The sequence below is a fragment of the Fulvia fulva genome, chromosome 6 (assembly GCF_020509005.1).
Source record: "Fulvia fulva chromosome 6, complete sequence".
NCBI lineage: Eukaryota > Fungi > Ascomycota > Dothideomycetes > Mycosphaerellales > Mycosphaerellaceae > Fulvia > Fulvia fulva.
The window spans coordinates 4482754-4506399 of NC_063017.1; the positions used below are offsets into that span (position 1 = coordinate 4482754).

Consider the following 23646-nt stretch of genomic DNA (forward strand, 5'->3'; position numbering starts at 1 on the left):
CGCGTTGCGCATCTTTTTAGTGACCTTCGGCAGTACTAGGCCCTCTTTTATAGGCCATTAGTAAATGATGGGTGACTTAGGTGGTGTGACCACCTTGAAGAAAGGGATTGTACTAGTAGGGCGGTGTAGGTCCATCAATTTAGTGTCGTTATGCCACATTGAATTGCTACGTCCGTGCCACTAGAGTCCGGCTCTTTCTATACGTGTGTAAGAGATGACGTTTATATGAAAGCCTAGGCAGTAAGCCACATCTAGCAAGGTGAATGAATGGCCCCTAATTGACATATGAACGCGCCCTAACGCTATAATTGGAAAGGTGGTTGTTCTAGCCTAGATTTCTGAGGTGGTGAGGCGCTCTGCAATGAACTCTACACCCTCCTGGTCATGATGATTGATCACATAAGTGTCTGAACAGTTATCATACACCTAGCAATCCCTAAAGTTGACGCTCAACTTGCTAATTGAGCTAGAAAGAACAGTAAGGCCAACAAAGCCCTTATCGCTTAGTGATGCCTTCTTCGCATCAGCAATAGCCTTGTCACGTTCCTGGTCCTTGCGATTGTTGCGATTCAACACGCTAAGCAGACGCTCGCCGTCGTCGCTTAAGCAGTAGTTGATGAAGTTTTTCTAGTACTTCTTCTACTGCTCTGAGCGCTGATCCTTTACTAGGCGCTTGTCGGGGTTGATCACATCGCATAAGAACAGGCCCTTGTGACAGGTGTCCTTGGGCTCGCCGGTGATATTCTAGCAGCCGCTTAGCCTGTTGTTGTCCTTGTCTTTGTTCTTGTCGCCGCGGCTACTACTACGACCCTTGTCACCGCGGCTGTTGCTACGGTTGTCACCACGGCTACTGCCACGGTCACCCTCCTTTTGACCAGCACCTGTAGGTGCTGTTTCATCCTCTGCTTCTGCTAAGGTTTCTCCGGAGAAGGTTGCGAAGACTGATCGACCGTTAGTTGTTGCTAGTACGGTGTCGCGTATCTATTCGAGGTAACGCTTAGTAAGCTTTTATAGTGATATTTTGTCACGCTTCCACTCGTTATATAGAGAAGCACCGTAGGCTAGAGCCTGCTTCTACTGAATAGCAAGTAGGAAGTGTCTACTAAGGTCGTCGTACTCGGCGTGGTTGCACTTAAGCATCTTGGTCTACAAAACTAACTAGTCTGAGCACCAGTCATCGATTCTGCGTACGCTAGCCTTCTGAAGCCTAGACAGCTCAAGCGTGAGCTGCCGCTTACGCAGCATATCGTCTAGACCATACTGATCCTTAAGAGCCTGGTATTTCGCTCTGAGGGTGTTCTGGCCGTGTATTAGCTCTTGCCCTAGCTCTGTCGTCGTACGGATGAGGTAGGTAATGAGCTTTGATCGCGTAGTAGCAAAGATGTCGTACATCCGTTGCCTTCGGTCTGCGTCTGTTTGTCGTAGCTTGATGAGATCTCTTAATGTAGCGTCTCCTGCCGTGTACGCTTGTTAGATTTCCTTAAACGTCAAGTGAGTAGGCTCTGTTGGCTCGTTACTCAGTTAGTGAGGATCCACATACTTCCAGACATTCAAAGACTCTACGTAGAGCTCTAGCTGACGGTCAAACTTGTCCTATTGGTTATGGCTCTTCAGAACCACGGTACCCTAAGGTAGGGCACCGGTAGTCACCGGCGTTTCGGTAGTGGCTATAACTGCAAAATGGGTTGTAGGCTAGTGAAAGTTCCACGCGGGTTCACTAGGCCTAGGGGATACTACTGCACTGGTTGTAGCAGTAGTGCTGTGACGATGCAAACTCTGCTTTGGGGCTTCCTTGTCGTAGCGAATGTTAGTGAGCGCTAACCGGGCTCATAACTATCACGTTAGAAGTGTGGGAAGTTATTGTACGGGCTCATATAGGGTGTTTCAAAAGCAGGTTGTGTATTGCATGTGTCTATCTAGAATGGACAAGTGTTGCTCTTGAAGAGGCTGCAGGTGACTAATCAGTCACCTGATTCTTAGCGTACGTGGCCTCAAGTTTTGATGATGGGATGTTGCCCATGTGCACGCTCGGATCGCGACACGTGCGCTCTAAATAATCTCTTACCCGTATTCAGGCGCTAAGCATTACGTAGCTCTCCAGCAGCGAGGAACATGAAGTTGATGCTGCGAATAATTGTAGTTATCGCTGCGGGCGCTTTCCGGACATGCTTCGTTTACTTCAGCTCGCAACCTCGCTTCGTTCTCTCTCGCATGCCCTCCAAGCTACCCTTCGCTTAATCACTACTGTCGATGATGATGCTGTTCCAATGCGTAAAGCTCGGGATGGCGATTGGCATGCGGCTGTGTAGATCGCGGCAGTTCGCTTGTGATGGGGGGGTTTCACAACATTGAAGAGAGATAGTTGAGGCAATGAAATGATAAGCGCTGAAGCAGCGATGCAAGGTGACCAGGCGACTCCTTTGGCTGAGGATAGTTTGTCTGGCGTAGTGTTGTCTAGCTATTGTCTGGCGTAGTATTGTCGAGCTATGTCATAGTGCTGATTCCTGATGAGTCTCTTGTCGTATCGATGATCACTCTTACAACAACGCCGCCGCGCCCACGAGTCCAGCCACAAGGCCGACACCGCCTGCCACGCTGTTCGCAGATGCAGCTCCGGTGGATGCTGGAGCAGCAGTGGCGTCGCTGCTCATCGAGGTCACAGCCGCAGACTCGCTGCCGGAGGCAGATGTTCCTGCTCCTGCTGCTGCGGTTGTGGTCACCTCCGTGCGCGAGCCTGAGACAGTTGCACTGGTGGTGATCACAGCACCTGCTGTCGTGCCTGAAGCCATGCCTGAAGATGTAGCCAACGGGTTGTACGATGTGGTCGTGAAGCTGCAGCTGCGGATCAGGTCGTTGACGTCTGTGGAAGTCATTAGCGGTGGTCAACTCTGAGGGGGGATGGAAGTGTTCGTACCATTGTCGTGACCGTCCTTGGAGAAATTGGCATAGCAGGCTTCACATGAAGGGATGATGGTGGCAGCATTGGTAATGCCGCATACACAGTTGATGTAGTCCTGATCGTTGTCGCCAGTGGACTGATCGCATTGCGCCGTCGAGTCCGACACGGGGTCGCAGACAGAGGCGCATTGCGAAGGGTAATCGTTGCGGTCGATGTCTTGGGCGACGGCGCCTAGAGCCAAGAGGCTGACAGCCGCAAGGGAGGTGGTGAGCTTGGTAGTGTACATCTTGAAGGAGGTGGATAAGGCTGTGCTGTGAATGTCACCGAAGTACTTTGAATGGTTCTGCCCTCCTCTTTACTTCAGCCATCCCAGTTTATATATGAGTCGGCCAAGCAATACTAAGACTATTCGCCAGGCTTGTTTGCCCGCGCTTCCGACCGATCGCCGTTCCTGGCTCGATCGACTTCCTGGGGTCGCAACTTGTGCTACATCGTTACATCGTTTTCGAGCGTGGCAGTCTCAACTCACACTGTTCTTGTTGGGGGCAGGTTTCCGCGGTAGATTACGGCTGACTTGCCAAAGTCCTGATTTTGGCTGGGATGATCGGTCCGCGCCACTATGCAGTGTGACTTCAATGCTCGAAGACAGCGTAGATAGAGGCTGCAAATGTCATGTCCTTCAATTGCCGATAGCTTAGTAGCATAAAAGCTGTTGCCTAAGTCATGGCATGACGTGGCGGCGACAGAATGCCCTGTTTTGTTGTCCGAACAGACTCGATAGACGAACTTTGGGTGCGTAGACATTGGATTTGGCAGATGTAAGTTATAACAAAGCCAATGTGGTAATTGGTCGCGTGCTCATCTGCTGGTGGCTTTCATTCGTCGGAGTCAAAAGGCTTCTTCCGTGCCTTGGCCCCCGAATCGAACGACCAGCCAAACATTCTCCACGGAGGCTAATATGCAAAACTCCCAATCCCCGCTTCACCACGCCTCACACGCCTGGTGGACTCCCAGTGAGTTGGTAGTCCGGAAACACTGATGAAGCAGTGGTTTCATCGCGAATTGAGGTGCTCATGTCAAGTACTTCGAATTCGTATCCCGGATCAGCGGTCGTCAGGTCGTGTAGGATGCCTACATACTCCTGCAAATTGAGCCTACCGCCAGTCCCTCATGCAGAAATTGAGAAGTCATTCGCGAAGAATTCGGCGAATGGAGGCCATTGGGGATCGTTGTGCCGCTTGTTGACGGCATAACCCATTGCTTGTGCTACAAATTCCAGTTATTACTCTTGTAACTCGAGACGAGTCTTGAACTACCTCTCGGAGTAGTGTGAAAGTTGTGCCGCTTCCTCGTACAGCTGCACTTTGTGGAGTCTTCGCGCCCGCCTCGAGGTGAGGTTCGCTGCTCACAATGTGGTATGGTGTAGCAAGGTTTGGAGGGTGCATGTACATGTATTGACTGAAGAATGTACGCGCGGGTCCAGCCTGATTGGAAGGCGTGATTCGCTGAGTGTGAAAATCCTCCCTCGGGTTGGATGCGAGTCGCTGTCTCTGAAGTCGAGACCTCGACCACCTCCCTCTTCGCCTCAACCCGCATTCCGGTCACAACATGAGCAGACCGGTCATCGAACGCAATGCCTGCAAATGGTACTCCTTGCCTAGATGTGCACCATCAGCCCAGTGCCTAAGTTCATGGTACCTCCAGCCACCTGTGCTTCCTTAGATCAATGGACACAAAAGCATGATTGTGACTCGGCTTCGCCGCCTGCCATAGCATTGGCAACGGCAAGTCATCTTCCTGGTGGGTGCCGCGCATTTCAAAAGTTGTTGACCTCCTGCTGCACTCGCACACGTAGATAGCCTCGATATTCCTCTGGAGACCCCTTTCTTCGTTGTCAATGCTAGGTCGCCGCTGTATTCAAGACCAACAGCCCAGACCCAGGCAAGTGCGGCAGGATTAGTGATGAGAGAGTCGATTGAGTCTTGGTCGATAAGGAGGAAGGCGTTGCGAAGAAGTCCGACGTTCAATCCACCCGGCTTGCGGTCGCGTATTGACCTGAACTGCGTGCGCAACCTTGGGAGCTCAGACACTGTCTCGCTCTCGGTATCTTCTTCGTATCTTCCGTGGTCCTCTCCCCCATCTGTATCTTCATCATCTTGCCTGAGGTCTGCTTCGTCCTCCTCTACAGTCTCCGCTAAGTCTTCTCCCATACCTGCGTCTCTGTTCTCCCCTCTGCATCTTCTGCTTTTGGACCTCTCCCGTGCTGCTGATCGTCTTCTTGGCCTTCCGCAGGAGATATCTGTATGTCCAGGCTTCTCCTACCTCGTCTTCTCCTATGCTTTGTGCGGTATCGCGGAATGCATCGCTTCCAGCTTGGCTGCCATCGTCCTCGTTGTCCTCGTCGGTTTCTGACCAGTCCATGGCTGTGATACTCACACTTTGAACGTGGTCTCGGCCAAATACAACATCTTGCGCAACGTTTAGCAACTTGCTTATCCTACACATATTCTACAGTCCTCCAAGATCTCGGCATCGATGGTTGGATCCTCAAATACGGCGTAGCCCCACCGCGTACCATCCTGGTGTTCTCATATGAAATGCCGTGCCCATGATTGAGATGTCTACGCCATGATTGGAAGATGTCATGTCTGCAGGTGAAGGTGGTGAGTCCGAGGGGAATGATCCGGCTTCCGAGGGGGCCGGCAAATGTGTTGACTGCCATTCTCGACTGCGCTCTGTGGACACCTTCACATCCCAGACGACCTTGGCCACTGAACTGCGTACGCATCATTGATTTATCATATGGCTTGTTGCCTTGAGGTTCGACGGCTTGCCAAGTTCTGCCAACGAAGACGCCCTTCTCAATTCGCACGGTAAAGAACAGCTTCCGATCCCATCTCGTACACAAGAAGGTCTCCATAAACACCTCATATTCCTCCGGATCTGCACAGCAATGTCCTCGATACGGCCTGGGTAGTAACGCGCGGTCAAATACGCCCGTAGGCATGCTACTGCTCGAGGCGATGGGCGATCAGTAATCGCGTCCGATTACCTGGACGTTGACGTCAACTAACGGCCTCACGAGTCGATTGTCACCAGTCTTCGCAACCCATGGTAGTGCTTAACGGTCCTGCTTCGGCAGGACAAGGATGCAAACACCATTCCCGTAGAGTATGCTCTTTACAACACAGAACCCTGCGGCCATTGCCGGTCTTTGCATCGGTCTCGGACTCTTTGCTGTAAGTCTCCATAGCCATTTAGTCGCGAGTGCCTAAGAGTGGTTTTGGATAACAATGACCTATTGATGATCAAGGAGACAACGACTGACACTTCATAGATCGTAGTCCGTGCCTTGGCCAACCCTCTGAAGAAGGTGCCAGGACCGTGGCACAGTACTTTCACAAGACTTCCCCTCAAGCTAGCGATCATCAGAGGACGCCGCATCTACTATATCGATGCGCTTCATACCAAGTATGGACCATATGTCCGCGTCGCCCCGAACGAGATTGCCGTCAGCGACATCGAGGGGTTTTCACAGATCCACCGCATTGGAACGGACTTCATGAAATCGGAATGGTATCACAAGTTTACTGCTCAAGGCGATAAATACTCGCTCCTGACGATGACGAACGCAAAAGAACACGGTGCCAGACGACGCATGTTTTCGCGACCACTCAGCCACAACTTTCTATTCGAGCATTGGCATGGTACAGTCAAGGAGATGACTACACTCGCCATACGCTCGATGCGTGATGAAGCAACAAGCAAGGGCAAAACGAACGCCTTAATGTGGTTCACTTTGATGGCTTCAGACGTTGTGGGATCACTCATGCAAGGAGAGAGCTTTGGTGGCCTACAGCTAGGAGGCGTACGTACTGCTGCTTCTATCCCAGGCCCAATATGTTCTGAGCTAATCTTATGGCCCACAGATCTCGGAGTTGGTTGATATCGTCCTGGAACGGGTAAAGATCGGGACGATAGCCTATGAGATACCCATCATCAGGTCCATACAACACCTGCTGGAATACATACGACTACCTAGGGCTTATATCCCACAAATCTTCCACTCGCACTCCGACATAGCGAACGTTGCAAAATTCAGCGTTGAGAGTATTCAGAATAGCGATCATACAAAGAACGTCTTCTCGAACATTGCTGTCGAAGCGGAGAAGGGCGAGAAGCTGGATATCCCTGACATGGTGAATGAGGCCATCACATTCATTATTGCTGGAACCGATACCACGGCGGTCACTCTGACATATCTCCTATGGCTGGTTCTTTCGCGGCCCGAGTTACAAGCAAAGCTGGAGAACGAGACCGCCACGTTGCCTGTGAATTTCGCCGAATCAGACGTGGAGAAACTTCCGTTGCTGAATGCCGTCATCTCAGAGACACTCCGTCTACATACTCCCGCTCCAGGTGCACTGCCTAGAATTGTCCCACCCGGTGGAGCCATTATGGGAAGCATCCCGATTCCCGCTGGAACTATAGCCACCACGCAGGCGTACACCTACCACCGAAACGCAACTCTCTTCCCCGAACCTTATGAGTATGTCTTCCCTACTCTCTTTTTCCGGATACGTGCTGACGATTTTCCATCAGATTCCTCCCCTCCCGATGGCTCAACGACGAAGTCTCCCCAGAAGCGAAGAAGGTCTTCCATCCTCTTGGCTCCGGCTCTCGTATCTGTGTGGGCATGCATCTCGCATACATGGAGCTCCGCCTCGCGAGTGCTGAGTTCTTCCGAGTCTGCAAAGGAGCTTGTCTGGCGGCTTCGGTGACGGATGAGTCGATGGAGATGGAGAACCACTTCTTGATGGCGCCGCGAGGGCATAAGTTGGAGATCGTGTTACCCAAGAAGTGAGCCAGGCCGGGCCGTGCGAGGGAGCATGTGGGTTATGGGAGGTTCTTGGAGTTTCGATCTGAATTTACGGATCAGATTTGACCGGCCAAACGACAGCAACAAGCATTAGGGAGAGCCATCTTGACTTTGAGATAGAGTGTGGTCGGATCGGAGTAAGTTGATTAGAACAGCACGGACAATGGCGTAAATTACTATCATATCGGCCGTGGAACTCCCCTCATTGGGGCATCTATGTGTTCTTGCAATATCGTCCAAGTGCAAATGGTAGATCTCGTGCAGCCGAGCAGTGAGCTCAGGCTGTGTACTCGATCACAGAGGCGACGAGCGCAATGACCTATCGCTGTAGGTTGTGTGACTGCAGCAGCATCACCGTTGGTAGCCGCATATTTGCTGTGCTCGTCACCCTTGGTCACCTCGTGACCGAGTTGCAATGCCATTGGGGTCTTCACCGCTGATAGTCCCTAGGTCAGGCTCTTTTGCAATGTTCACCGAGAAGAGAGCTTTACATAAAAGTGCCTTGAGGTTTCTTTCCATTGCAGTCAATCAAAGCAACAAAGCAACAAAGCAACCTCGAGAACACGAACTGCAAGAAGCTCAGAATCAAACACTACAGGCAGATACAATTCAGGAGCCCCAGCTCGACATACCTAACCAGGACACCTCAGCGCAGCAACATCGGCCTACAAGAAACACCATAGACACAATGGGTCTCTTTCCAAAGAAGCCAAAAGATACCAAGAAGGCATCTAAGAGTCAACCGAAACAGCAGTCCATACCAGAACCACGGCTAGAGCCCATTGGGTCGACGCAGGACATCTACGCAAGGGCGTCGAAAAATTACCCAAGCTACGAGATTGCCCTGAAAAATGTACTCAATCGATGTCCTCCTGCGGAAAACGACGCCGCTTTTCAACGTCTCATCAGGAACCTGTGGGATCAAACCCCCGAGTACGCTAGGGGCATCCAGGACTACACCGCGAAGGCTAGACAACGGATCTGGGAGGCCGCTGAGCTGGAAAGGCTCAACGCTAAGAATGCCAACCGCGAAAAGCTGTTGAACGACGAGGAGCGGCGTGGTCTGGACGCTTACAATGCTGGTGGGGGATGAGCAGGGGTTCGATGAGAGTCTAGGGGTAGTGCAATTGGTCGGCTGATGTGGGATTTTCTGCCATGGAGGCTTGATGTTACTGAGGGATGACTGTGGCGGCGGCGGTGCTTATGGGCTTGTGGTTGAGTTTGCAGTTGATTTGATGCTTTGGAGGGAGCTCTGGTGTGGGTTTATTGCTGAATTGGATTGCTATTGGTTTGGTCTACTACGATGGTTGCTGGGTACCTGTTCTTGCATACTTGCGATGGTGTTTGAATGAGTGTTTGTTGTTCCTTAGAATTACCAAATACGATGACCTGTTCTATGACGCCACTAGGCTTTCCCTCGTGTAGTATATAGATAGATATTTCATTTAAGCTGTTGTAGTGCCCTTTGGCCTATGCAGCTATGCTATCTTGTTTTCGTATGTACAGAGGGGAAACCGTGTTGGTGAAAACCCCTCCTCCTTCCCGCCTGTCTTTTTCCCCCCTCTTTGTCGCCTTAGATTTCCCTTGTTGAGGGTACGCTAGTGTCATGGGCCTGCCCTGATGACTACCCTATCTGCAACCCCCCTAGCTTCCGCCTTTTGTCTATCCACCCCTCCGTCTCGCTAGCGAGGCTAAACTACTGGATGTATCCCTGCTATAGTATCCACCGAGGAATTCGGCGAATGTTGCCTTTGTCCCTAATGATTGACTTATAGTCTCTCCTTCCCGCTTGGTGCCTCCAATTTCCCCTACCTCTCGCCCACTGCGGGCATCGTAGTAGCATATGTTCTAGGTTTTGCGATAGGTAGCCACACTGGTAGGCTAGGCTTTGGATGTCTAGTACGCGTCTCCTGAACAGGTAGGCCCTTGGTCCAATGTGTTCGGACCTGATTTGGATCGCTATGCTTGCTTCGGTCCTTGTTAGGTCCCTATATAGCTAGTAATTGTGTCTCTAGAAGGCTCGGAGTGCTATCGGGCCTGTTGTCTTAGGGGGCTTCCTTTTCTAGTCCTGCTCCTATAGGCAGCTCGCTATCTATTCCGCTAAACTTTAGGTCTTAGCCTTGCTCCCGCCGGCCTAGCGGGTCCTACGCTCCTCCTCTTTTCGTGCTAGCCATTCGGTGCTTGTCTATACGGCCGCGTAGGTAGTAAGGTCATCCTCTTTTTAGCTTGTCCTATGTCCGGCCCCTCTCCGGTAGCGGCTTTCTATCTTGTTCCTTACCTCCTAGATCGTGGTTTGTACTAGGTAATCTATCGTCTTTGCCGCGTATTGAATTCTTATTCCCCGGATGTATTGGCCGATTAGTAGTGTTCCCGTCTCCATTTCCACCGTGCTTATTGACGTCGTCTTGTATGCCCCTAGTATTCTACGTAGGTTGCCTGCCTGAGTCCTGTTTAGGGGTTGCTCTATCCGTTTCGGGATCGGCTTGCCTACGCCTCCTATTCCCTAAATCTATACCCCGTATAATATAGCTAGTCTAACGATCGCCTTATACATTACCCTTGCCTTGTCGAATGTTGCTCACCATGTAGACGCCGTGAGCCTCTTTATCGAAGCTTCGTTGACTTGCGCTCGACTCTAGGCTTTCTTAATCTGTACGTTCCAGCTTAGCTTCGGGTCGAGCCAGATCCCTAGTACTCGCAGCTCCGCTGATGGCTTGGTCTCGTAGCCTTGGATTCTCACCGCCGCCTTCATGTTGTGGTGTGTTCTCGCTTTACTGAAGTGTATAAGCTGGTACTTTTCAGGGGCGAACCGGGCACCATGCTTCTTTGCCCACTCCTCGCATTTCTTGTGCCTATCTTTAAGGAGGCGACAGTTCTCCTCTGTCGAGTCTGACCAGGCTAGAATGTTTGTGTCGTCTACGAATCCCGATGCTGAGGTTTGCGGAGAGGTGAGTAGGGGGATTAGATCAGACATAAATATCAGAAACAGGATAGGGGAGAGAGTAGATCCCTGAGGTATTCCAGCCTCTGCCTTCACCGGGTCGGACGTGTACCTCCCTAGGACTAGGTATGTCGTCCGTTCCTGGAGAAAGGAGTAGACGAACTTCGTTGCCTACTAGGGGATGCCTTTCTGTTGTAGAATATGTATTAGCCTTTAGTGTCAGACGTTGTCGAAGGCTCCTACGATGTCGAGGGATAGTAAGGACGCCGCTCGGTTCCTGCCGCAGTGCCAGAGGGTCTGAATTTGCTCCGTAATTAGCTCCATTGCTGTTAGTGTCGATCGCTAGCTTCTTCCCCCCATCTGTGTTGCTGGGAGTACGTGGTTGTCCTCGGCTAGCTGCGTAAGTCTCTGGGCTGCTATCTTCTCCAGAACCTTCCCTATCGTGTTTAGAAGTGCGATTGGCCTGTACGATTTGGGCTGAGTATAGTCCTCCTTCTGTGGCTTACGCAGCACTACTGTCATAGACTCTCTATACGGCTTCGGGTGATACCCTAGCCGTAGGCACGCGGTAAATAGGTTTGCAAGGCTCGGCGCGATCTCTTCTCTACACTCTTTTAGCAGTATGTTTGTTATCCTGTCTGGGCCTGGGGCTTTTCGTCCTTTTAGCTTACTTATGACTCCTATTACTGTGTTAGAGCTAACCGCCCAATCCATGTCCAGGGGTTCCGGTTATGTGCTCGGGTCGATGTCCGTGAGGTCTGCCTCTACTTGCGTAGAAAAGAAATGGTCGGCTAATGCTTTTGCCTTGCCCCGGGCTCGTGTAGTATATACTGCGATGTGCATGTATCTGCGCCAGGGCTACGGTATACGCTGCCTTTCGAATGCACTGTGTACGTGTATTCCCTGCCTATCGATTCTGATCATTCAATCTCACTTATTGTACCAAACTGTTCTGTCCCTGCTAAGATCGAATCGCCGTGGTGGCTTGCTGGCCAACGCTTCAGCATGTGATGTCTTGGCAAGGTCGATGATACTTTCGCCATTGATCTTAGCAAACCTACACTCTATGGGGCTGAGTACTTTCATTTGTGACATATTGGTCTATGGTCATGACTAGGAAGCCTTTGACAATTGTTGCAATTGCACTGCAGTCTCTCCAAGATTAGATTCAATTGAGACGACTAAGTGACGTGCATCCGCACAGTTTGCTGCAGCACAGTATTCGACGGATGTTGGAGCTTCACGAAAGCGATCTACAGAGATCACGCTCTACCACTGGGTTACAGTCATGCTCATACGCTGACACAAGGTGCACGGCTGTATCTGCGTAGCCTGGAAATAGGACCACCGCCTCGCAATCTTCACGGAGTCGTGCATGTAGCATAACAGAGCTCTGAAGCCTACGAACGATTGCAATCATCGAAACACATCAGCACAACCACATCAAGCCCCCACCAAATCCTATACACGATGAGTCAAGGCTTTCGCAAGATATCCAGGACTACCCCCGGGAGAACTGCAAGCCGACCAAAACAGCAGTCCACCCGAGCGCCTCAGCAAGACAACGATCGGGACATACGAGAGCTCTACGAAGCAGTCTTAGCTCGTATGGACTATACCGCGCAAGTCTCTCTTGTAGAGAAGCTTAAGAGAACTCCTCCGACGTACATGGATCTCGACTTCAATATGTTCTGGCTCAATCTGCGCCAGAAGGACCCCAAGTGCGCTGGGTATATCCTGGAGGTCGCTATGCGTGCTAGAGACAACATCGAGAAAGGCTACTAAGGCGACAAGACTCGACTCTTAGACGACCAACGCAAGAAAGGCAGTTGTCGCCTGGGGATGAGCAGCATCTAGCGGCTTGGAATGCTAGTCAGAGGAACGGATATTGAGCAGCGTGATGGAACCCTGGACGTGGTGCAATCGGTCGGCTGATAGGGATTTTCTGCGATGGTTCTGATTTCACTGAGTGGTTGCGGCGGCGGCGGTGTCAATGGGGTTACGGGGTTTGCATTTAGTCATTGGATTTGAGGGCATTTTGACGTGGGTCTATTCCTGAGTTAAATTGTCATTTGTCATTGGGGTGGGTCTACGACGATGCTTGCCGGGTACCTATTCTCGTACATCTGCAACGGCGTTTACGTGCGTGCTTGTTGACCAAGATAATGATCTTTTCTACGATGCTGCTGGCCTTCCCTGGCGCAATACATCCTGCGATGCTCGTACGTCTCTGCCAGCTTCATTATGGATGTGCACTGTGTCCTTGCGCTCCTAGCTACCGATGTTTTCTACTCGACTACTCATGTCACGTCAGTCTATTCTGTCTCTACCAAAGCTCACTCTCGTAGCAAAATGCCAAGCTCCACATGCGATGGCTTGGCAATGTCTCTGAGCGCCTATGTCATCATACCCAGTCAATGCTGCACGCCGTTAGAGGGATGGTCTCCGCTCCCTGAGCCTGCGGCGGAACAGAACGAAGAGATATCTGGGTCGTGTATCCCATCGGCTCCACGGAGGGGATAAAGTCATGATCCAGGGAACGATTCCGAAGCCTCAGCGCAGTTGGACCTTCTTCCGCCATACTGAATATGGTCGGGTTGAAACATGTTCAATGATGTTGATGATGCAAAGGTGCAGTGGCCCTTCTAGGACATCCTCGTATAGTCATAGGAGTAGAAACTGAAGCATCCACTAGGTGCATCTCCATCCCTTATGCAGCTCAAGGCCAAGCCCCCCTCCCATCTCGGAAAATTCCATCATACCAAGCCACCTCATCTTTCCTCTCCGCATCCTCCGATCTACAGACCTCATTCCACGTCGCGCGTCTCAGCCCTGCCGTCTCACTCTCCGTCTCCGCGTCGAAGATCAACGGCATCACCGACGACTCCCCAACCTTGTACGGCCACACATCCAAGCTCCCCGCGGTGGTATCATAGTGGGAAAGCGGCCCTGTGACATTCGACTCAATCTGCACATCCAACAGCTCTCGCAAGTAAGGGAAATACCACGTCCTGTGCCACCACGTCACGCGGCGTTCTTTTTCCCCATGTCGCCATGCATTGTGATGAAGCACGGCCGGTATCGATGTTGTCCAGAGGTCAGCATAGAGCGGTACTTCACCCCAGCCTTTGCGATCTTTGTCTCCCAGATTTTCAAGAGGTCGAGCTGATGTAGCGATATTCATCGGAAGATCTTGAAGACGAGGTGGCGACACGCCCGCCAGGGATGATTCTTCGCTAAGCTCCGAAAGATTGTGTACGCGGACGAATGCTCCGCCGTTCTCGGAGTAGCATGTCGGGTAGAAGAGTTCTTGTTCATAGTCGAGGCCGATGTGGAAGTCGAAGCGCTCGATGGCAGCGGTTGCTGGATCTTCGCGTGCTTCAGTCCTTCCGCCGTCTCGGGTTAGAAGACGTTTACGCACGACCTCTTGCTCGCCAAACACTTCGGCGAAAATGCCTTGATCACCACCGAGATCGTCTGGGGATGTCATTTTTTGAATGTCTTGATCCATCTTCTCTTTTACGCGCTCGAGGTACCTCAGCATATCGCCTGCAGGACCCATGAAGCTACCGCTGTTCAAGAAGCGTGGTCGCATGTATCTCCACCGTCCAAAAGTATAGTCTGTGAAGAAGCCAAACACGTCTGCTGGTAGGGTACTTTCTGGCACGTCGTTGCAGTGCATATCAGATATGGTGTCTCGTGGCGCAACGCAGCCCTTTTGGGCGGCAGTGATGATGGTTTGTCGTACCACGTCAGGGTTTTGTAGTCGGTATTCCTCGGCCAGCCGCCTGTTCGCTCGTGCGTTGCTGCTGTAGTACCGAGATATGAGGATTTCGGGAGGAAGCTGCATCCAGACGTCGTGCGCATCGAGCATAAGCACCAGATCGTTCTCTGCTAGTCTTCCAGCCTCACTCGCCTCTTGCCCAGTAGCCCATTGAAGGTACTCGAGTACGCCCGTGATCTTTCCCAGTTGCGAAGGACCGACGCCATTCACATCCTGGTGGTAATCTCTGTGCCAGTTGACGAGGACGGGTGCTGGATAGCCCAGGGCTACGGCGCTGGAGATGAGTTTGCAGAGGTTGGTGCTGGGGCTGTCGACCGGTAGAATGATGACTAGTCTTTGCTGCCCCGGCGATATGCTCTCGGCGATGTCATGAGTGATAGAAGGCAGTGCCGAGGGGCCATAATAACCGCGAGAGAGTCGAGCCTAGAGCCGTTGTCAATTTGGAGTGCTGCTTAGGTGCGCAGGACTAAGAAGACGTACCAGGTGGAAGAAGATGTACGAGCCAGCAACAAATGCGAAACACAATAATATGAGTCCTGTCCATCGCCATGTCGGATGCGCAGAGCGAGACCTTCCGCGGCACAGGCTATTCACTGGAATGGACCATCTAGGTAGCATGCCGAATGTAACAAATGTGGAAGCCTGAAGTGATGAAAGTGAGTTTCGTCTTCATGTTTACCAGAACAACAGAAGCCATCAGGTGCGGGGCATTCGCGGATATCAAGCAACTGTCGCGCTTGCATTCACTCTACTCGGTGCGCAGCAATGCAGTTCGCTTCTTTCCGCATATAGGCTTTTGCACCCTGACATCCGCCGTCCTGAGTGGCCCGAAAGTGGAAGCCTGATGGATGTAGTGCCATAGTGATCAGACACCGGTGGAGCCACCCGTTTGGCGTACCTGCTACGTGTCACAGATGACTATGCATAGCGCGACTACGTGCGTGCACTGCCCGTGGTGTACAACGACCCGCATCCTTCGAGATGGCAGTAGGCAAGGGCATCGTCCTGGGCAGATGTCGGTGTTGTTGTAGGATCTGTGCATTGACCATCAGGTGCCGCTTTAGGTAGTGATTTTCAAGCTTATACATGAAGCATGAACTATCGGGAGTGGTCGCGTGTCCTTTTGGAGAAAGTCTTGCGAAGGATCGTCAATGCTGCGCCATGCTCGTGCATGCGCCTTGGCTGCGGTGGAAGCTGCCATCGTGGTACAAAGCCTGCGAGAGAAGTTTCAAGGAGATCTCCACAATGCTGTACTACGTCCGCATTGAAGTGCGATAGATGGTAAACCTTGAGAGCAGAATGGATCCAGAGGAGTTGTGGTGAGAGAAGAACGAAACGCCGGATGTCATCCCGAGCCAAGGCTGGCCAAGAAGGAGGCGGGCTTGCGGCCACGAAAGCTTAGCATTCCTTCGACGACTGTACGATCGCTCCATGGAGTGTCATCTTCTTTCCATCGCGTCACTATATCTCCACCGAGCTGTCGTCTTCTCTCCATCACTCTAACACCACCAAGCTGAGCGGCCTCCTACAGCGACCCATGAAACATCCCTCCCATTTCAGCACTTGCACTGGGTGGCAAGTCCTCCTCTTTCGTTCCCCAATCACTCTCTTCCTTTCCCAGCCTGAGCTCCAACACGGCACCCTGCAAGAAGAACTCATGCCCAACCCAGCTTCGACTGTAGCTCTTGCCGTCCAGCGTTGCGTTCTGAATGTAAATCGCCTCATAATTCGGGTCGAAGCCGACATTTCGAATTGTGGCAATCTTTCCGGTCTGCGGGTGCGTATAACTCACACTTTCGAAGAAAGGCGGCGTAATTAGGTAGACGTTTTGCCCCGCAACAGGAAACAAGCCAGACATGGCGAACGCGATGAACGATCCTTGTGCTCCTCCATCATCGTTGCCGGGTAAGCCATTGATGCTGGCGTTGAACGATGAGGGGATGTAGGTATGCAGGCGATATGCTGAGCGGCCTGGTCGGCCTGCGTAGTGGTATTGTAGCGCGGTTAGCTCGCTTGGTTCGTTCCCGATATCGAGGAGGCCGGACTCGTGCAGATAGTCTAGGCGACGGACAAAGTCGGCAGGTCCACCCAGCAGGGAGATGAGAGTGGCTTGGTCCTGAGGTACGTAGAATTGATACTCCCAAATGGCGGACTCAAAGGTCTCGCGGGGATTCGAGCTATAGCTGCAAAACTTATCGTCGAGCGGCGAGCACTCGAACGGATTCTGGTAGCCCCAAGAGCCATTGGAGTAGCGAGGCTGGAAGAAGCCAGTAAAGTTCCCAATTGTCGTCCCATTCGGCCAAGTCGAGCCCTGGTCAGCTTTGTATAGATTCTGCCAATTGGCACCTCTATCGAGATACTTCTCATAGTCGCTGTCGTGCCCAAGCCCACGCGCCATACTCGCCACACAGAAGACGGCTTCGTAGGCATGGCTCCAGTCGATTCCTGTTAGGTTCTTTACGTATGCGTCGGCGAGTACGACATCTGCATTCGAGCCTCCTTGCGAGAACCCTTTCGATAGCTGCATGCGACAGTCCGGTAGCCAGCCTTCGTTGGCATAGGTGTCGATGAGGCTGCGGATCATCTCAGATAGGGCCTCCGGCTGAGTGATGGTCAGGAAGGGGAAGGCTGTTCGGAATGAATCCCACATGCAATAGAAGCTGTCAAAGTATGGCTCACTGCTTTGCCAGAGCGGATTCTCAGAAGTGTAGTTCTGCGGAGATATCATCGTGCGATAGATGCCAGTGAAGAAAGTCTTCTGCAGATCTTCGGAGGCACCTCCTGGTACGATCGAGACTCCAGAAAGCTTCTGTTTCCAGGCTTCTTCGGCGGCGGTGGACACTTTCGCAAAGTCCCAACCGCCGTCTTGGGCATCATTTGGGATCTCATTTTCTGCATTCTGACAGGCTTGTTCGGTACTGATGAAGCTGATGCCCATGCGAGCTTGCAGTGTCCCACTTTCTGGGTTCTGAAGCCTCGCAAAGCCACCAGCCTGAATGTAGAATAAGCTATACCCTCGATTGACGAAGAGCTCCTTCGGCTCAGTACCAGCTCGGCCATTAACCCACACTCCAGTCTCCCGCATCGATGAGCCACGGAAGTCCACACAGAAATAAGCCTGATAGGAGCCTACGCCAAAGCTGGGCAGGAATGTGCCATTTCCACTCATACGACCAGTCCCTGGATCGACCGAGATCGAGGCGTTCTGCCGACTGTCTTGCAAGTCGGTCAAGTCTAGCAGGATCAGAGGACTCGAGCCATTCGCTGGCATGGTGAATTCGTATAGAGCTGTATGCTGAGTAGTAGTCATTCGCGCTTTGACTTCATTCTCTAGGTCCAGTGAGAAGAGGCCTGGCTTGGCTACCACACTACCGTTGACGTAGTTTACTGCTCGACCGTATTTAGAGCCGAATGTGCATCCATCTATAGTGTCGCCAGCACAAGATGATTGCACTGAAATCGGAAAGTTGCCCATCGAAGGTTGGCCACCAGTACCAGAGTCGTGCAGAGCTGAGAAGCCGGTCACGTTCGAGAGATCGTAGCTGAAGCCTGGGGTGTTCTGGCCCGAGACGTCTGCTACCGCCTTTGCCTACGCGGAACATGTCGTTAGCTTGAGGTGTATGCAAGTGTTCTTGGATGGTGCTTACCATCCCGAATGGCAGTGTGGCTCCGGTGAAGACATTGCCGCCATTGTACGATCCGATCAGCGGGTCTATGAGATCAAGGCTCCGCTTCAAGTCAACTTCTTTCGCAGCGGAGAGGCCCAACAGACCAGCCAGGACCAATGCTCTAGCCGTGTTGCGCGTCATGATGCATGGGAGACGCGCATTCAGAAACACTCTATGCTGCCAATTGATCGTGGAGGGCTAGGGGACAGGAAGTATGTTCAACGCCGTGGGAAGTAGAAAGGTACAAGATTACGCTCAAGCAGTGCGCCATGACACTGACGCCTTCCATGTTGGTCATGGATAGGGTTGATCTCGATGAGGGGTACAATGCTGATGAACCCGCATCTTGACAACAGCGTCTTCAGCCACAGCTTGACTTCAATGTGGCTATGATATGAAGGTGACGATAGAAGACGTTCAGGTCAACGCCGAGAAGTGTGAGTAGATGGGAGAAGATGTCGGAAGAGAGAGTGAGGTGTGATGTCTGATGGCAGAGAAAGCTTAACAACGCCTCAATCGCGCTAGAATAGTTCTAGCAAGTCGCGTCACCTTGCGATGGAAAGTCTCGGCGACAGCGACAAGGAACAAGTCAACAACCTTGTTGGGTGAACGACAAACCACGAATATGCCACCGCAGAGCAGAGGGACGCCTCCCAAACCGTCCGCCGTTCCAACTGCCTTCCAGTCCAAATCGACGCCGAATCTGCCCACACTGCGGGCTTTGAACACGGGCGACAAGAAAGCACCCAATGCCAATGCCAATGCCAATGCCAATGCCAATGCAGCTCCAGCAACGCTGCATCCCGACCATGCAATAGATGTACATCTAGCCAACAACAACAGCACCATATCGCCAGACATCTCCGGAGACAACACCACCTCTCCCTCCGAAGCAGCCTCCATCGACGACTTCTCCCTCGACTCCACCCACGAGCACGAGCACCCATCACTGTCGCAAGGCTCATCAGACGAGGAGTCGGGCGAGGAAGAGGACGGACACGTGCCAAACCTGCCACCGAGACCCATTTACCACCATCATTCGCGAAGTCATACATATCTCGGCCCTTCCGCCTTTGCGCCGCCCTTTTACAATCGACCACCGACGCCCCTGCCCCCTTCTCCTTCTCTGACCTCACTACTACGACCGACCTTCAGCTCGCATAACAGCAGACCCACCACTCCAGATCCATCGAGCGACGAAGGTACGGGCTACACGCACGGCGCTGCCACGGGAACACAGACACCGAACTCGGCGGCAGCATCCACATTGACGAGCACTTTCCGGTCTGCGAAGCCTATCCCCAGAGCCAGCCCGAAAGTGCCGACATACGAATACTATGGCTTCACACTCTACTTGGCTAGCAGTCTCGCCTTCATCGTCTTCCTGCTATGGGCGTACCTACCCTCCCCATTCCTGCACCAGCTTGGGATCCACTACTTCCCCGATCGATGGTGGGCACTCGCAATACCGGCTTGGACCGTCATGCTGATACTGTACATATACGTCGCACTATCTTCTTACAACATCGGCTATCTTACACTACCTCTGAAGAGTGTGGAGTGCCTCGTGGACGAAGCAGCGAATGTGGCAGTGGTGGATGAGACAGGCAAGATCATACGCAACGAGCAGGCGAGCTGGGGCCACAAGGAGACGCAGTCGAGCAAGCAGAATGGGAGTCTGGGTCGTAAAGCGGGTGGGAAGGGCAAGCATAGTAGGCAGCCGAGCGTGACGAAAACGCAGACGAATCCGGACCTGGATTGGAAGACATTATGGAACGAGGGGACCGATGCGGTCATGGATATACCGATTGGGGGTGTTTGTGAGATTCTTTATGGTGGTGATGAGCTTGATGATGATACCCTGTACGATTACGACTGATGAACGCCATACAACGTACGCCGAATGCCAACCGCATGGCTGCGAGCTCAGGAACTTAATTCTATCCTTCACTTCCTTCGCGGCACCCAAACGTGTACACTGCTGCAGAAGACTGTTGGTCAAGCATCCACCAAGAGCTCACTACGAATAGTACACTGTACGTGATGAACAACACAGAGAGAAACAAGATTCGCGGCTGCTGATCTTTCAAGTGTCTAGCTGCAGCGGATTCAAGTCCCACACAGCTTACGCTGCGACCAAAATTGTCCGGTCTGCTATCATCATGCACCTGACATCGCTGCTCAGTTCGAGCACTACAGCAAAAGACGACGTACATACCTTCAAGCTCCGACCCAAAAAGTCTTGGCAGATAGCTTCTCCTCTCTTGAATCGTTAGGTTCAACACCAGATCTACCTCAGAGGTCCGATACTTCAAACTGTCAATGAACCGACCAACCATGAAAATGACTCGCATGCAGTATACATGCCGGCAGAATCGCTACTGCACGGCTTCTGGCAATAGCAGCGCTAAAGTGGAGGCCGCCTGCCTGCACGGCGCCTACAGCTTAGATGTGAGTTCCAGCACTCTAGACATTGTGTACTAACTGTACACTACTGCTCTTGAGAGGCACAGCAGCGCGTAGAGATCAGTGTTGGTGGTCGATATGTAGGTCGCAAGCTGCCACGATGCAGAATGATGGCGTGTGGTTCAACATCAAACAACTTCAACGATGCGCAGTTCATTGCATTTTCAGCTTCTTCTGGCGTTTACGTCGTACTGTGCCGCAAGCCCTCGATGGAGCAATACATCAGCTCCTGCCTCGACGTTGAGGGTCAATATCAAGCCGCCTCAGAGCATTCTTCCTGGCAACAATTATGCCACACACACTGCGACACCAACCTACAATTACTTCTCCGAGGTTGCATCTTATGCTTCTACAACCCACGCAAGTGCTGTATATGGGAATACAACCTTCGCCAGTGTGTGCCTCACGGCACCGCAGAAGGAGGCCAGCGACTGCTACGAGACATGCAAAAGTTTTGCCAGCATGTGTCGATCTGACCATTGGGATTGGTGTGTATTGAGAGAAGGAGATAATTATTGCATGACACTGACCGTCGTCAGGGACAATGGCAACAATGCATACCAGAGTTCGATGAATTCGAAGTACAACGGCGGCACCAGCAAGGTCATCACCGAGATCGTCGAGACGCACTCTGATCGGCTGAAGACATCATGGGCATACGAAACAAGCTGGAGGACCGAATGTTCTACCTCGACAGTGCTGGGAAGTCTAACGTCTGGCACCTACCTGACCTCTTGGTGGACTTTCGTCAACGGCAAATTCACTGGATTTGTGCGTGGCAATGCTTAGGGTTTATGAAGATGCTCAACTAACAAACACCAGCCAACCATTGCGACTCACCATCCCTTCGAGGTATACACCACAAGTGTGCCTTATGCGATAGGCCAGGGAACAGTGGTCTCAGTCAAGACACCTGACAACTATCTCATTACTTCCACCCAGTTCTCACAATGGCCCTACTCGAAAGAGAAGCCCTCGTGCTCACCCACAAGCTGGTTGCAATGCTCGTACAGTCAAGACTGCAACAAGTGTACTATCTCTGGAGGTACTGTGCAGCTGCTCTACTTCCCCGTAACGCGGACAACCGGCAGTACCCAGACAACTGCTCCTGCTACACTGAAGACCGAAGTGGCCACCACGGCCATATACGAGAACACCACCCTCACCTCTGGCTCGGTCTATATCTCTTTCAACTCCGCATACGCTGACAATGCGTGTGGTACTCCCGTCGGTAGAGGATACCCGGGAGCAATCCTAGCCATGGACCCCAAGTCACTGAAGAGCATCAACATGGGCTGGGGCACGATGTACGGCTCCGTCGCTGACCCTTTCGCCTTACCCGGTGCATCAAAGTCAGCATACCTCGTCGCCACCTCCTTCAACCTTGAAGACTTGCAATGGCCAGTACCTGAAACAGCATATCAGCAACAACCAAAGTGCCAGAATGGTCCTTTCGGAAAGTGCAGCGTCATCCTCGACGACTACAATCCGCTACTAGAAGTCCCCGAGCAGATCAGGAATCTAGATCCCGCATGGAAAACCTGTGAGCTCGATTGGGAAGGTCTTTATGATCCGCCCATCGCTGTACAACCAGCAAGCACAGTGGTGAAACCGAGCGCTGGTGACCCTCAAGCTTCGTATACGTCTGCAGAGCCCGCGGGCTCCATCACGTCGATTGCCGTGGAGACGAAGCCGCCAATATCAGTGCCTTGGACCAATGTCCCTGCTGCGTCTTCTGATACACCAGCGGAGACTTCTGGACGTGAACAAACGTCAGCAACGTCTCAAGCGGTACCTGCTTCCACGGAGCGGCCACGAAGTAGCCGCACTGATGCATGGGACTCGCCATCGGAGCCAGCCATCACTACACGCTCGCTGGACGCACCAGGATCTGCGGCATCCCCAGAGGCAGGAAGTCAACCCAATGAGCCTGTTGGAGCCCCGCTCAACCCACCAGGACAGTCGGCGAGCAGTCTTCCTGCAGTGATCTCCACCGGCCTAACACCGCCTGCTGGTCAAATTGAGGATCCTGCGTCTCCAACTTCAGTTGGAAGTCCAGAAAACTCCGCTCAGGGCCCCGACTCGCCCGTTGTAGATCCGAGCGATGGAGGGAGCGCCGTGACACAGCCGTTCGCCATCCTTCAAGCACCGACAACCGAGCACAGTGATCCTGCTGGCAGCGCAAGCAACGTACAGCCTGGTAATACGGCAGCTGACCCAGCTTCAGGCTCACAGGCGGCTTCGGCAGAACATACTACTGTAGGACAAGTCATAACTATACCTCAGCAACCAGCAGGCCCAGATCAGGCAGCGCCAGGAGTTGCCGCCTCGAGGACCACACTACTCGCTGCGATTGGCACACAGACAGTGACCGCAAGTGGCGCTGCTCAAACCATCTCAGGGCAGGTAATTAGCCTGGGAGAAAGCGGACTCGTCTTTGGAACCAAGACGATAGGCATCCCTCAGAACGGACCAGGGACGCAGAGTCTGCCAATACCTAATGTTGGAAGCTCTGCACTAGCTGTGACCTTCTTTGCAGGCCCCGTCACTCAGCCAGCTGCACTCGGCACTCATACCACGTTGAAGGCAGCGCAAGGCGCTGTACCAACGCATGATAAAGTGTTCACCCTTGGCACCAAGACATACACCGCTTCTCGACCAGGCCCATCAGGCGAAGCCGTGATCGGCACTCTGAGCATGACAGCTGGCGGCAGCGCTCTCACGTTGAATGGTGGCACCGTCAGCCTAGCACCAAATTACGACCTGATCCTGGCCGACGATGGCACATCCTCCGCTTCGGCAGAAAGCAAGTCGACTCTCAATTCAGGCATCCCGCAACTGGTGATAACCCTTGATAACCCTCGGGACACATATTTACACCGCCGTCCAGCCATCCGGTACGGAGTGTGCTGTGGTGGATGGGAAGACGTTCTCGATTGGACAGGCTGTCAGCGTGCCTGGTGGGACTGTCAGTTTCGATACTGACAATGGGCTGGTGTTGCAAGCGGA

At 52.5% G+C, this 23646-nt stretch overlaps 9 protein-coding genes across 9 annotated transcripts; 5 read left to right on the forward strand and 4 right to left on the reverse strand.

Moving 5' to 3' along the window:
• Positions 1-2537: 2537 nt before the first annotated feature.
• On the reverse strand, positions 2538-3185 carry CLAFUR5_07581 (uncharacterized protein; the record flags this gene model as incomplete). Its single annotated transcript, XM_047906729.1, has 2 exons — positions 2538-2860; positions 2915-3185. The coding sequence occupies 2 exons, from the start codon at positions 3183-3185 to the stop codon at positions 2538-2540; spliced, it is 594 nt and encodes a 197-aa protein (XP_047763100.1).
• A 1530-nt stretch (positions 3186-4715) lies between these two features.
• On the reverse strand, positions 4716-5320 carry CLAFUR5_07582 (uncharacterized protein; the record flags this gene model as incomplete). Its single annotated transcript, XM_047906730.1, has 3 exons — positions 4716-4781; positions 4837-5059; positions 5112-5320. The coding sequence occupies 3 exons, from the start codon at positions 5318-5320 to the stop codon at positions 4716-4718; spliced, it is 498 nt and encodes a 165-aa protein (XP_047763215.1).
• Positions 5321-6072: 752 nt separating this feature from the next.
• Positions 6073-7763, forward strand: CLAFUR5_07583 (Cytochrome P450 monooxygenase; the record flags this gene model as incomplete). Its single annotated transcript, XM_047906731.1, has 4 exons — positions 6073-6138; positions 6237-6767; positions 6829-7448; positions 7502-7763. 4 exons carry the CDS (start codon positions 6073-6075, stop codon positions 7761-7763), a joined length of 1479 nt encoding a protein of 492 aa, XP_047763216.1.
• A 703-nt stretch (positions 7764-8466) lies between these two features.
• CLAFUR5_07584 (uncharacterized protein) lies at positions 8467-8871 on the forward strand (the record flags this gene model as incomplete). Its single annotated transcript, XM_047906732.1, has 1 exon — positions 8467-8871. The coding sequence occupies one exon, from the start codon at positions 8467-8469 to the stop codon at positions 8869-8871; it is 405 nt and encodes a 134-aa protein (XP_047763213.1).
• Positions 8872-12189: 3318 nt separating this feature from the next.
• On the forward strand, positions 12190-12504 carry CLAFUR5_07585 (uncharacterized protein; the record flags this gene model as incomplete). The annotated part of the gene is made up of 1 exon (XM_047906733.1): positions 12190-12504. One exon carries the CDS (start codon positions 12190-12192, stop codon positions 12502-12504), a length of 315 nt encoding a protein of 104 aa, XP_047763214.1.
• Positions 12505-13649: 1145 nt separating this feature from the next.
• Positions 13650-15121, reverse strand: CLAFUR5_07586 (uncharacterized protein; the record flags this gene model as incomplete). The annotated part of the gene is made up of 3 exons (XM_047906734.1): positions 13650-13668; positions 13725-14926; positions 14984-15121. The coding sequence occupies 3 exons, from the start codon at positions 15119-15121 to the stop codon at positions 13650-13652; spliced, it is 1359 nt and encodes a 452-aa protein (XP_047763211.1).
• Positions 15122-16028: 907 nt separating this feature from the next.
• On the reverse strand, positions 16029-18312 carry CLAFUR5_07587 (uncharacterized protein; the record flags this gene model as incomplete). Its single annotated transcript, XM_047906735.1, has 2 exons — positions 16029-18092; positions 18151-18312. The coding sequence occupies 2 exons, from the start codon at positions 18310-18312 to the stop codon at positions 16029-16031; spliced, it is 2226 nt and encodes a 741-aa protein (XP_047763212.1).
• A 484-nt stretch (positions 18313-18796) lies between these two features.
• Positions 18797-20050, forward strand: CLAFUR5_07588 (uncharacterized protein; the record flags this gene model as incomplete). Its single annotated transcript, XM_047906736.1, has 1 exon — positions 18797-20050. The coding sequence occupies one exon, from the start codon at positions 18797-18799 to the stop codon at positions 20048-20050; it is 1254 nt and encodes a 417-aa protein (XP_047763097.1).
• A 731-nt stretch (positions 20051-20781) lies between these two features.
• On the forward strand, positions 20782-23622 carry CLAFUR5_07589 (uncharacterized protein; the record flags this gene model as incomplete). The annotated part of the gene is made up of 3 exons (XM_047906737.1): positions 20782-21125; positions 21177-21408; positions 21460-23622. The coding sequence occupies 3 exons, from the start codon at positions 20782-20784 to the stop codon at positions 23620-23622; spliced, it is 2739 nt and encodes a 912-aa protein (XP_047763098.1).
• Positions 23623-23646: the final 24 nt, after the last annotated feature.